Here is a 14,435-nt window from a genome sequence, read left to right on the forward strand (position 1 = left end):
TGGGAAAAAAAGGAAATTTTGAATCTCAAATGTCTACTTCTTTATTGCTGAGTTACTGATGAAAATATATTTATTTGATTTACAGGTATCAGAAATCACAACAGCATGAGAGAGAAAGAAGCTAACCTTCACATTGGAAAAAGACCAAAATGTTTCACCTTCAAAAATTAGGTCTGTATTATTCTTTACAACTAGTTGTGAGTTATGTTGTACATCTGTCCTAGTGTAACCTGTTTTTGGGAACCAAGAATATGGTTTTATTATGTAGTTTAGAAGCAGATTTTTCTCCAAAATCCTTATCAAAAAGTTTAAAAAAAAACACATAATAGAAAAAAGTACAGTGTCATTTCCTTAATGTTGAATTTGCACCAAACTTTACAGTATAGTCAGAAAATTGCAAAAAAAAACTTGTAGAAAGAATTCAGCTACAAAAAGTGCAACAGAACTGATTAAAACACATCATAGAAACACTTGGATTTCTGATGTGGATTTCTCTGTAAAATAGAAATCTGATTTTTCTAAAATAAAAAAAACCCTCTGTAAGCATATTCTTCTCTTGGTGTTTTCAATTCTGACATGGCTTTTTTTTTTTTTTTTTTAACTTGTTATTGTTCAGTTTGGTTTGGATTTTTCTTCATCAGAATTTTGAAAACTGAATTGAAAAAAGTGCAATGATCGGTAATATGATTCTCCCACTCAAATCAATAAGAAACCAATTCAAAGAGCATTTGACCTGAATCCACCACAAACTCCATATACAAAAATTATGTGTGAATATTTATTCAGTTGCCAATTTCGTGGCCATTTTACAGGCACAGTTTTGCCTCAATAATTGACAAATTGCTTAGTTTTACAGCCTAAAAAAAAGAAACAGAATGTGGAAAAAAAATGTGCAGTCTTGAAATCAATAGGAACCTCTTTCAAAGAGTAATTGAAGTAGTTTTTCGTGTGGCTTTTGGAGCCGCATCTGCTTCAAGATTTATGTAAAAAACCCTCTGCTTACTATTTATGTAATTCAAAGAGAACCTGCTGCCATATTGAATCATTCATCATGTTCCCTTTAAGTCATGCTCAAGGACAACATCCTAAAGGTAGATATTCAGTAAAAATAACAACAGGAGTGCATGAAAAATGCGTTTTAGGTCTGTGACGGGGCAACTTGGAATACTTGAGGACTGTAAGGCAATGTTCACACGTGGTACAATTGCAGCTTTTTTGCTGCATATTTTATGCAGCACATGTGGTGTGTCCCAGGAATAATTAATGAGATTTCTGAAATCTCATGCACAGGGTGCTTTTATTTTTTTCACGCAGATATAGAGACCTGCTGTATTTTTGCTGAAATGTGGCATGTCAATTTTGACGGTGAATTTTTTTTCCAAAATTTTTTTTCTCCATTTATGAGAAAAATTCTGATCAAAATAATTGGTCCGTTTTTCTTATACCTGAGAAAATCGGACTTCTGAATGAGGCCTTTCTCAGGGGTAAAGATCTGATGGTTTTACATGAATCTCAGCGATCCTTTAAGGTTTATTAGCTTTTCAGTATTAATTGTTATTTACGCAACAGATCTTCCATATTGTCTTTCACAAAGCAGACATGGAATATCGGTTTCCTGTTAATATGTCGATGTTTTCTTGTACTTGCCTAAGACATAATACTGGATTCTCATATTTCACGCACTAAGCTGTCCTTACAAGACAAAGTGTTTGTTTTAAAGAGGTTGTACATACAGTCTAAGGGTACCGTCACACAGTACCATTTTGATCGCTACGACGGTACGATTCGTGACGTTCTAGCGATATCCATACGATATCGCAGTGTCTGACACGCAGCAGCGATCAGGGACCCTGCTGAGAATCGTACGTCGTAGCAGATCGTTTGGAACTTTCTTTCGTCGCTTGATCACCCGCTGACATCGCTGGATCGTTGTGTGTGACAGCGATCCAGCGATGTGTTCGCTTGTAACCAGGGTGTCTGTCCTCCGGCGTCTCAGCTTCTCTGCACTGTGAGCGCCGGCCGGAAAGCGAGCACAGCGGTGACGTCTGACGTCACCGCTGTGCTTTCCGGCTATGGCGCTTACACAGTGCAGAGAAGCTGAGACGCCGGAGGACAGACACCGGAATGTAAGTATGTACTGTTTGTTTTTTTTACGTTTACGCTGGTAACCAGGGTAAACATCGGGTTACTAAGCGCGGCCCTGCGCTTAGTTACCCGATGTTTACCCTGGTTACCCGGGGACTTCGGCATCGCTCCAGCGCCGTGATTGCAACGTGTGACCGCAGTCTACGACGCTGGAGCGATAATCATACGACGCTGCGACATCACGGATCGTGCCGTCGTAGCGATCAAAATGGCACTGTGTGACGGTACCCTTAGACTGTATGTACAACCTCTTTAAAACAAACACTTTGTTTAACTCCTCTGTTTAACAGCAAACATACTTGCTCTGGTCTCATGACTGATCTTTAAATCTTTGTCGTGAGCAAGTATATTATGCAGTACAAGTATTTTGATCAGAGAATGGAATATCAAGCATAGCTGTCATTTGACTCAAACCAGAGTATGATTTTGCTGCTCTTATTCACCATAAGTGCTTTTGGCGAAAATATCTATCTAATTTGTTCAGAAACAGCCTAGATTCTGGTGCTCTGTAACTTGCCTACCACTCTATTTCATTGGTTGGTTTTTCTTCCACAGCATTCTGCCAGCACTATAAGAGCTGGAACTTCCTTTCCCCTAACTTAACTTTCTATATTGGAGTGTTCCTTTCATTGTCCAATAGCATGTCTTTCCTGAAATGAAAGACCACCTCTCTTATGCCTGTATGGTTTCCCTTCTTGATTTACCGCATGATGTTTACAAAATAATTGACTGTTCTTTTAAAGGAATAGTTAATCTGTCTTGTTCAGACTGGATTGATGATCCAGTTAAATAATCTGTCTTGTTAAAAAACTGACAACGCAAGCCATGAGAATAAAAGAAGATATAGTCACCCGGTAAATCTGTCCACTCTAGTCCTATGGCAGAGCAGAAATGATGAAATCCGATCACCAATCCCCTGATCTTGCAGTTAATCGGTGGCTGCTCAGGTGTCGGGTGATCATGGCATCATTGCTTATGGTGGTGAGAAGCTTGTTCCCAGGGTGACTATATCTTTGATCTGCATGGCAAGTCAGAAAAACCTATAAATCAAGATCACATTGTCCTTGTTGAATCATTGGTTAATTTGTAAATCCACCCAAATTTTATACAAAACAGTTTTACGCACTTCAATGTAATCAGTTCTGTTCCATATAGGCGCTATCCCATACAACAATACTCTTTCTAAAAGCACTGAAAACAGTTCTTCAAAGAGGGACAATGGTCCAATACACAGCATTAGATAGACAGGAAAATGTTGGTTATGTTTCTCGCTGGGGAAGTGTATTCTTCTAAGCTACAATAAATTTGATGTTGGGTGGGCTGCAGTATGTCTCCCTGTTCATCAACCTTAACTCCATCAAGGAGGTGTAGACTTTCCTACACAGATACCAGTAGATTTTCCCACAAGGCTTCCCGTGGACTTTCCCATACCTAGTCCTGTAAACTTTCCCACACAGTTTCCTGTGGACGTTCCAAGTGTGTTTCACTGTTCATCACCCTTAACTCCATCAAGGAGGTGTAGACTTTCCTACACAGATTCCAGAAACTTTACCATGTGGTTTCCCATGGACTTTCCCATACGTACTCCCATAGACTTCCCCACACAGTTTCCTGTGGACTTTCCAAGTGTATATCACTGTTCATCACTCTTAACTCCTTCAAATAGATGTAGACGTTCCTACATGGATTCCCATGGACTTTCCCATACTGATTCCAGTAGACTTTCCCACACTTACTCTTGTGGATTTTCCCACATTTTCTCCAGTGAACTTTCCTACATGTACTCCTGTGGACTTGACCGTATGGATTCCTGTGGAATTTCCCACACGGAGTCCCATGGATGTTCATATACAGATTCCCGTGGATTTTTCCCACTTGAATTCCTGTGAAATTTCCCACACGGATTCACAATTGGCAACAAATGCATTGTAGTGAAAAACATTTAGCAAAGTCAGGGATGTAGCTAATGGTACAGTAGTGAGCAGGATGAGAAAAGCCGGAGGAGGAGACGGCTTTTTTATAACTATAAGGGTTCATTTACATGTGCTGTTTGAATTTATAAGACAAGTCACATCTGAAAATTGCGGACCGGACAGGTTCTGTGTGTTCATCCGCATTGTGGATGGGTGCAGAAGCTGCCTGTACTTACATGTAATGGCCTGATCTGTAAATTGTGTCTTTTTTCTATTTCCCTGCCCCTGAGGTCTGTGTAGGAAATCACCAATGTGGTCTAGGAGGCTAGCATAGGTTATGTGTGCTGTCTGTCTGCAACACCGACTTAATATCAGTTTGTCCGAACATACCTTAAGACGGTTCTCGAGTAGAACCACAGGAACGGGCAAGTCCAAAAGATGAGATATGAGAGTAATCCCTGAACAAGGTCTTGCTCAGTTTAGGAACACAATCAACCACGTAACAGGAAAAATAGCACACAAGGATGTTCCTTCATCTTCATATGAGGGATCCATGGTGTTTGGTTGGTTGGCAACTGGAGCCACCATCAACCTTAGGGGACTCATTATCACAGTGAGGGAAGTAACCAATACCCATATTGAATAACATGGCCTCTGTATCCTGCAACTGCTCCATATGGACAGAACCTGGAGGAGCCTAACTGTAAATTACAAATAATACACTTTTATTTTTTCATTATATTTAACGGATCCATAACAAAGTCTAACAACAAGACCTTTTTCTTCTCTGCAAAACTTTGATATAAAATACATTAGTACAAGACCAGGAGACTGACTTGTTAATGGAGAGAATTTGGTCCTCTTAGTTCGGTCGTGTTGGCTTTTTCGTAACTGTTGGGTTGGCTTTTTTATAACATCTTTTTAAAGGATTTATGCGCTTACAGATCAGTATATGTATGTTATTTTTTTAAATGACCCATAAAAAAGATAGTGTTTCCATTGATGGATTGAGACTGGAACTTTGGTCACAAAACACGTCATGTGGCCAAAGATTGCTGTATGTTGCTGCTACATCTTAGCATCTTGTAAGTCAATGGAGTCACATGACGACCCACAGGGTGCAAGTCACAAAAAATACAACTGGTTATAACTTTAAAGAGTTATAAAGCGTTTGAAACGCTTACAATTGAATATTGATAACAAAACAAAACAAAGCATTATAGACAATGATTATAAGTCAAATATCAAATATTGTATTATATATTATATGTTACTTAATTGCAAACAATGCCTATAAACATGAGTCATGTTATGTTACTAAAATGAAACCAAAATAAAAATATTGGAAAAGAAAAAATACAACTGGTCCCACTATTTGTGACTTGCATGTGCAGCACCCAGGTAACCGGCTGCTGCAGTGATGTTGCCTTCCCTTCGGGGAGGGTAATATCATGATTGGAGGCAATGGAGTTCTTTTCACCAGGTAAGGAACTCACACACAACACATTCCAAATCCAGGGCAGGAGGGGGAGCTCGGTACCCGGATTCAGGGGAGCTTCCCTAAGTTATATGTATCCTGACCTGGTGGAGGAGTTAGTTAGTTGGTCCAGGGAGACCAAGCAGGACAGTCTGGGAGAGACACAGAAGGAGAAGGAAGTCTGAGAGAGCAGACAGAGAGACCTGGCAGCCACGTGGGAGCTGCAGCCACTGGAAGGAGAAAGACCCGAAGGGTTGTATATGGTGGAGCTTTTGAGGAAAGGAGCAGAGGACAGGAACAGGGTTCAGAGGGGAACTGTGTCAAGGCACCCTCAGAGCCGAAGCACAGTACCGGGTACCGGGAGCCCGAGGACTTAGTAGAACTGTAGGACACTTGGTAGAATCGGAGGGCTGAGAACTTTATGGGATTGGCCCACACCACACCTGAGACGCAGCAGCACTAGAGGAGCCCAGGGCATGATAGAGTCCCTATAAAAAGGCTCAAGCTGCCCGTCATGCAGGTACCTTTCTCAGGAGGAAAGAGGACTATGCCAGTAAACTTCACTCCAGTTAGTGGCAGCAAGGACCTCATTTACAGCAAGCGCTAGTTGAAAAGGCTCACGGACCTCAACTGGAAAAGGGATTCTGATATTGCCTCCAGGCCGGCCGGACCACAGGACACCTGTATCTGGTACCCTGAACTGTGGACTGCTACTGCAAGTAAACCAGGTAAAGACTTTACAACTTGTGTCCTTTGTTCGTTACCCGGAGTACACCATCATCGCCATACACCCAAGGACCCTGGAGACCCGCTTCACCTGTGGGAAGCATTACCATCATTCCTGCAACAACATCCCCCAGAGGACCCCTTTAAAGCAGCGTTGGTCCCACTATTGACTGAGCACCACAGGTGGCGTCACGACAAACTTTATCTACAATTCCCCTTTAAAGACCTTTCCCCCTTTTTAATTGGGCGCCCAGGGCCACGGACCGGGTCGCAGCCACCGTGACATCCCCTTTAAGTTGACCGGACCCGATACAGAGTACCCTGCTGCTCTGGTATGGGCACTCCACCTGTCAAATGTGATCCCTTTCACTTGCATTATGCTGTGATGTAGCAGGGCATACACCACTCTTTGGCCATGCTTCCTATGTCACAGCAAAAGTCGCCACTTAGCCCCAAACAATGCAATTTTTAGCATGTGTGTTTTATATTCTGTTTTATTTTATTCACAGCTGTAGGGATGTTAAGGGATATTTGCTTGGATCTTCTCACTACTCAAAAAAAGGTATGAATTCAATTTATTAGATACTTATATTAATTGACAAATAGGAAATGCCTTTATGTCCAAGAATGCAGTTTCTTTAGTTATACAAAATATGTTTTTCAAAGAGGTTATCATTAAAGGGAATTTGTCTGCAGATTTTACCCCCCAAACTATTTTATATGCTCTTGTAGCTTTTTCCAAGACAAGTCCAGAAATACCTTTGCCTGGTCAGTCCGTTCCTCTATTATTGAGAAATCAGTGTTTGAACTGATATACAAATCACATTGAAGAACTGTTTGTAGATTTGAAATCTGTGTGAATCCAGCTCTATTCTCTGCCCAGCGCCGCCACCTCCTCCTGCTTGACTTGTAGCCTCTATGCTGTGTGTCTTCAAGCAAAGGAGTTCATCAGTCAAGCAGGAGGAGTCAGTGCTGGGCCGGGAATAGAGCTGGAATGACAAGGCTTCAGATCTACCATAGTGCTTCAGACTGATTTGCATATCAGTTCAAATTCTCATTTCTCAGTAACTGAGTAATGGATTGGTCATGTAAAGGTATTGCTGGTCTTCGAAAAACCTTCATGAAAAAATACATCCTTCCGACAGATTCCTTTTAAATGTAACCTGAAACAATGTTGAAATGTACCTACTGTGATTTTGTATATTGCTTTTACTTGTGAATGTCTCGGTCAACAACTACTTATCTGATAACTTAGGTTAACATTTGTGTATTATGGTCAGAGTATGGATGTGTCAATGAGGCTGTAGAGTTTGGCATAGGAGATCCGTTGACCTGTTCTAGACATAATGGTTCGTAGTCAGACCATGATACTTAGACATCTGAATTCAACCTTATCTGGCCTCTACTGTATATAATAGTTGTGGATGATTGCAAAATAAAGCAAATGTAAACTGAACATGGTATAGAGATATTTCTTGATAATTTTTAGTGACAGTAGACACATACATGTTTTAAAAAATATTATTTTCATTTTCAGGCATAAACTGGCATGGTGACAAATTACTGACTCGAACCTAAAGTTTTAACCCTGAATCCAGAATGTGCAGTGCATTTGGTAACCTACAATTAATTTTATAAAGTTGATGAGTTTTTCATTTTGATATAGAATCTGTATTCAGTTAAAAAAACAACAGTACTTTCCTAGAGATAATGATCTGTATAGCATGACTAGAGCAGTAAGTGGTATTCTCAAGTTATTACATTGCTTTAGTTAATCAGGTTGAAAATAAGCAAGTTTGCATGTGACTTGCATTTTCTAACTACTGCCATTCTCCTGCAATGAAAGCTTTTATCTTTCAAAGTGCACAGTTGGTTCACCTGGAGTTTGGCTACCAGAGCCTGCAAGGATTCTTGCCGCGTGTGCTCAGTAGTTACTGTATATTCCAGAGAGGGGTTAACGCCTAATATCCCTGCCACCTCTCTTCAACCAATTGATTTCTATACAGTTAGCAGCTCAACTCCCTCCTTTTCTCTCTCAGCTCCTGACAAGCTGCTGTTATAAGGCTACATTCACATTTGCATTGTGCGCCGCAGCGTCGGCGCCGCAACGCACAACGCAAACAAAAACACAGCAAAACGCATGCACAACACTGCGTTTTGCGCCGCATGCGTCCTTTTTTTCATTGATTTTGGACGCAGCAAAAATGCAACTTGCTGCGTCCTCTGCGCCCGGACGCGGGCGCCGCAGGGACGCATGCGGCGCAAAACGCAAGTGCGACGCATGTCCATGCGCCCCCATGTTAAATATAGGGGCGCATGACGCATGCGGCGACGCTGCGGCGCCCGACGCTGCGGCGCCGACCGCAAATGTGAACGTAGCCTAACTCTTGCAAAATCACCTGACCTCTTTATCGGGAGCTTTCAGAGCAGTTCACCTAATCATGGCTGTCATTGTCCAGAGCTGTATGCTTGTTCAAATGCCCTGTTATCTATATAAGTAAACATGGTGCTAGCAGTGTACACCCCATATTAAATCTACTGATAGATGGATATGTTACAGCTGAACTTGTGCTGGGCTTTATAGTTCTAATACTACAGGTCTACTACTCACCTGAACTGTCACTGAAGGAGGAGAGTCACCCTGCCAGAAACCAGAAAGTGAAAAAGACTGGAATGCGGTTAGCTGCTAAAGAAGCAACTTGAGAATAAGGGTATGTCTCCACGTTCAGGATTGCATCAGTCTTTGGTCAGGATTTTATGCAAGTAAAATCCTGACCAAAACTGCACCTGAGGTCACTGGCAGGTCACCTGCGGTGTACCTCCGTGTTTTGCTCATAGTAGCAACATGCAGCGTTTTGAAAAAACGCACAACGCATGCGTTTTTAAACGCATAGTGGAGTCTGGATTTAATAAAATCCCATCCACTATGCTGTAACATCTGGACGCTGCGTTTTTGACGCAGCAGAAAAACGCAGCGTCAAAAACGCAGCGTTTCCTGAACGTGGAAACATACCCTAAGGTGTGAAGAGCCATTGTGAGGTGTCCTGATTGTGATCTATTGTGAGGGAGTTCCTGGTAGTAAGGTGTGAAGAGCCATTGTGAGGTGTGAAGAGCCATTGTGAGGTGTCCTAGCAGCTGAAAATTGGCATAAAAAAAAACTGCAGCAAAAATCTGCAGCAAAAAACTGCAGCAAAAATCTGCAGCAAAAAAGTCCTGTGTGAACGTACCCAAAAAACGCACCAAATACGCACCAAAATAACGCACCTAAATTAGCATAAAAAAAAGCAGCAAAAAAAAGCAGCAAAAAAGTCCTGTGTGAACGTACCCTAACCCTTTAATGAGAATTTATGTTATTGTTCCTTCACAATGACTTATATGATTCCCCAAGGATTTCTCCAGAATAGACATATTGATGACCTATCAAATTTTAGACACTCAGCATCCCCACTGATCAGCTGCTATTGACTTTGTCGGCAGCCGGATGTCAACATTGACTGAACCTAAAACAGCATAGCTATTTACAATGTATAGTGGTTGTTCCCAAGTTCTGCAATTCAGCAACTTATGTTAAACGTCTTGTAATGAAGTTGGCAAATTGAGTATTGCCATCTCCACCATGGGCACCAACATTCTTAGAAACCTCTCTTTAAATACCGTGAAAATTGGGAATGGGCAAAACCAATGAGTTGATTGCTACCCTTGCCCCTAATGTGCACAAAACATGCTGAAAATTGATCGCTACATAGGAAATTTCAGCCAAATAGATAGTAATATGGAAAATGAAAAAATATTAAAATACAAAAAGCAAAGAGTGAACCAGCTCTCTCTGGGTGTGGATAGGCTTAATCCAAGACACGGGCCATGCTCCAATAAAAATCCAAAATGCATCTTTAGTCCAGCCACATGGACAGAGCATAACATTTTCGTTATTGAACATATAGTAAAAACATGTTATAACAGAGTAGGATAAATGAGATACGGAGCATATGCTTTTCGAGTGGTTAACCTGCTCTTGATCATGGCATACAATGTTCACCTGTTTTGCCATAATTAAGAATGGGTTAACTGATTGAAATAGACTATAATGGTGCTGAATCTCAAATTGGACGTAAGCCCCAACAGGACCACTGAACGAGTGTGAAAACGCCCTTAGAGAGCTCAACTCAATGACAGATTTTCAGTCCACCTATCTTCTGCGCACAATGGCCTCCTCTGTGAAAGGACCAGTACTGTAGAAGACCATTTCTTAAAGGTGCTCATCTCAAAGCGGTTCTGCTGTATTGTATATGCTTTATTTAATACATTACTTTTTGTTTTGTTTTGTAGAGAATATGACCTTCCGATATATGTCCCTCCAGATTCAACTGCCAATTTCGGATACTTTGAAATACTGCCTTCTGGCACTTGCTATTGCTTTGTTTCTGGCTGCTCTCATAATTTTAGCATGCAAAATGCGCCAGTATTACTCATATAAAGCGGGATCAATTGGAAAAGGTAAGTGGGATATTCATATCAGAAAAAAGCTGCAAACGCTGATAAAATCACAAGAAAAAAAGAACTGAGTAATGAATTTATACATATAGCAAAATTGTGGGTAGCTCTTACAGAATAAGTGCTTGAGGACATTGTCAAAGCTGGTTTCTGATAGTCACAAAAACTGTAGCAAAATAGCATGAGGACAGTGCTCAGGACAATCATATAGTAATATGTTAGTGTATCTAGCTTCACTGACACTTGTATTCAGCTTGAAAATATCTTTATATTTTTTTTTCCATAATGCTTGGATGGAATAAAATTATAATACACTGAGATTTTTATTTCTGGAGGGTATGCTTTAATAAATTTATACTAGAGATGTGGAACGCCCGCCAGGGCCGTGGGGCACTCGGTACCGGGTCCAGTACTTAAGGGGACGTGTCACTGCGGCGACCCGGTCCGTGGCCCTGGGTGCCCATATAAAAGGAATATTGATTAAAGTTTATGTTCGTGAAGCCACCTGTGGTATTCAGTCAGTAGGGACTGACGCTGCTTAAAGGGGTCCTCTGGGGTGATGGTATGGCAGCTAGATGGTATAATTTCCCACAGGTGAAGTATGTCCCCATGGCTCCTGGTGTATAGGTGAAGATGGTGAGAAATGCAGTGAAGAACGAGGACACAGGTTTGCAGTCTCTTTACCTGGTTTACTGTAGCTTCAGGCAACCGCGGTCCAGGGCACCAGATTACAGGACAGCTAGGGTCCGGCCGGCTTGGAAGCGAATCCAGAGTCCCCTTCACCAGGTGGAGATAAAAGCCTTCCTCAAAGCGCTGTGGTGTTGTAGTCCCTTACTGCCAATGGCTTCTGATAAGGTCCTTATAGTTCTTCTCTGTCTCCCATAAAGGTTAGGACGCAACCCGTATGACAGGTGAAGCAGACCTTTTTATAGGGTCTCTATAACGACCCAGGCCCTATAAGTATCACTGTGTCTCCTGGGTGTAAAGACGGACAGGTAACTTGAAGTTCAGCTGTCCTGCCGGTTTCAGCTATGCCACTTAGAGTTCAGCACGGCCACAGTCTTCCGGTTACTGGAATCTGCGCCAGCCGGGGAGGAAGCTAATTCACTGCTCTGCACCACTGGTATCACTCTCCTGTGCCTTTTCTCTCATGCACACTTTCCACAAGTTGTTCGTTCTTTCTAAGTTCTCTTTTCTCCAGGAGCTGTAGTACCTCAGACTACATGGCCCCTTCAGACCTTCTGACACGCTATGTCTGTCTGCTCTCTTCCCTGTCCTCTGACAGTCTGACTGAAATCTCTCTTTCCCTCCAGACCTGAATGTATTTATAGGGGAGTTCACCCTAAACCAGGTTTAGAGCTCCCCCTTCTGGCCTGGAGTATGAACGTGTTGTGTGTATGTGATTACCTGGTGAAAGATATCCTTCATCGCTTCCAAACGTGACATCACTCTCCCCAAGGGGAAATCAATGCCACTGTGAGGACCAGGATCCTGGGGCGTAACAGATGAGTGGATTGATACATGGAGGACCGAGTCGAGTTTGAATCAAATTTTCTGAAATTCGTAGTTTCATTTTGAGTTTTGATTCATGGTTCACAAAAAACCCACCAAAAACTGCACATTTTCTACAGACTGCTGAAGCATCAGAGAGCTAGCTAATGTTTTTTTTGTGTGGCCTCTCCATAATGCCCTACAGCTATAACCTCTAGTGGAATATCACAGATCAGCGGTTCCCAATGGAGAACAGTTTGTATGCTAGAGTAGTTTTACATCTCTGGAGTCACTGGGTAAGTATCTCTTCTGTAGAGTGTAAGGGTCCTCTCTCATGTAAATAGAAAGCTCTTATGATCAGCAAGGTCCTCTCTCTCTTCTGTAGAGTGTAAGCTCTTATGGTCAGCAGTTTCCTTTTTATCTTTGGTAGGCTGTAAGCTCTTATGGTCAGCGGGGTCTTCTCTCTCCTGTAGAGTGTAAGCTCTTATGGTCAGCACGGCCCTCTCTCTCTTCTGTAGAGTGTAAGCTCTTATGGTCAGTGAGGTTCTCTCTCTCCACTGAAGAGCATAAGATCTTATGGTCAGTGGGGTCCTCTCATTTCTGTAGAGTGTAAGCTCTTATGATCAGTGGAGTCCTCTCTCTCTCTCTCTCTCTCTCTCCTGTAGAGTGTAAGCTCTTATGGTCAGCGAAGTCCTCTCTTCTGTAGAGTGTAAGCTCTCATGGGCAGCTGGGTCATCTCTCTCTAATGTAGAGTGTAAGCTCTTATGGTCAGCAGTTTCCTTTTTATCTTTGGTAGGCTGTAAGCTCTTATGGTCAGCGGGGTCTTCTCTCTCCTGTAGAGTGTAAGCTCTTATGGTCAGCACGGCCCTCTCTCTCTTCTGTAGAGTGTAAGCTCTTATGGTCAGTGAGGTTCTCTCTCTCCACTGAAGAGCATAAGATCTTATGGTCAGTGGGGTCCTCTCATTTCTGTAGAGTGTAAGCTCTTATGATCAGTGGAGTCCTCTCTCTCTCTCTCTCTCTCTCTCTCCTGTAGAGTGTAAGCTCTTATGGTCAGCGAAGTCCTCTCTTCTGTAGAGTGTAAGCTCTCATGGGCAGCTGGGTCATCTCTCTCTAATGTAGAGTGTAAGCTCTTATGTTCAGCAGGGTTCTCTCCTGTAGAGTGTCAGCACTTATGATCAGCAGGGTCCTCTCTCTCCTGTAGAGTATCAGCAGTTATGGTCAGCAGGGTCCTCTCTCTTCTGTAGAGTGTAAGCTCTTATGTCAGTGGGGTCCTTTCTCTCTCCGGTAGAGTGTAAGCTCTTATGATTAGCAAAGTCCTCTCTCTCTTCTGTAGTGTGTGAGCTCTTATGGTCAGTGAGGTTCTTTCTCTTCTGTAGAGTGTAAGCTCCTCTGGTCAACGGGGTCCTCTCTTTTTGTTTATCTCACCCACATGTATTTTCAGAGCAATTGAAAGCTTTCCAGTATTGAAAGTCAAGCAAATTTATTTGCTGCAAATCAAATTTTAATATCTTGATAGTAGTTCCTTTGTATTAAAATAATAGCCCATGTGCATCTACCAAAGCCACCAATCTTATCTTCTATGTTTGCACGTGTCTGAAAAAGAAGTTCATGGGCTTTGAAAAATACAGCATTTGTCATGATTCAGGCCTAGGTTTGTGTTTTTCTCTCCCTGGTCTGGTCGTTCAGGGGTTAACCTTCTCTGCCTCATTTTGGGTTCTGTGGGGCTATTTCAGTCTGCTGTGGCCTACAGACCAATGTCAGTGATAGTTCATGCTCCCAGGCTAGAGCAGCTGACCCATTGATACCGTGTTTTGTCCTCTGCCCGTTTACTCTGCTCCCGTGACGTCCCTTTCCTGCCACTCCGCTTGTCTTAGTGTTCACTCCCTGTGCTTGGACCTCTTGGTACGTGACCCGGCTTGTCTTCTGACCTGTTTGACTGTCTCATGTCTTTGTTATCTCTGCTCCTGTCTGACTCTGACTTCTGGCTTGTATTTGACCACGTATATTGCTGTGACCTCTGGTATTTCTTGTCCTGACTGTTTCTGACTTGGCTCATGTGACCACTTTCACGCCACTTGGTGGCACCTGTGCTACTGCTCAGTGGTGCTACGCTGTGTGTTCAACCTCTCTTCCTTCACCAGCATCCCCTGGTGGAGGTTGCGCTATACTGCACTGCAGCAGCATTACAGCAT

General features: G+C 42.4%; 1 protein-coding gene across 6 annotated transcripts in view; it reads left to right on the forward strand.

The window, feature by feature from the left end:
* LOC143806825 (synaptotagmin-2-like) overlaps positions 1 to 14,435 on the forward strand; it is a 103,185-nt gene that overhangs the window by 66,063 nt on the left and 22,687 nt on the right. For 3 of the 6 annotated variants that reach the window (XM_077287764.1, XM_077287765.1, XM_077287766.1), the window contains exons 2-5: positions 86 to 171; positions 6,771 to 6,823; positions 7,799 to 7,876; positions 10,588 to 10,755. In XM_077287764.1, the coding sequence (XP_077143879.1) occupies positions 7,861 to 7,876; positions 10,588 to 10,755 (184 nt within the window). In that variant the 5' untranslated portion in view covers positions 86 to 171; positions 6,771 to 6,823; positions 7,799 to 7,860. The remainder of the gene's footprint in view (positions 1 to 85; positions 172 to 6,770; positions 6,824 to 7,798; positions 7,877 to 10,587; positions 10,756 to 14,435) is intronic. The other 3 variants (XM_077287768.1, XM_077287767.1, XM_077287769.1) reach the window with 1 other exon arrangement.

The sequence above is a fragment of the Ranitomeya variabilis genome, chromosome 2, assembly GCF_051348905.1.
Source record: "Ranitomeya variabilis isolate aRanVar5 chromosome 2, aRanVar5.hap1, whole genome shotgun sequence".
Taxonomy (NCBI): Eukaryota; Metazoa; Chordata; class Amphibia; order Anura; family Dendrobatidae; genus Ranitomeya; species Ranitomeya variabilis.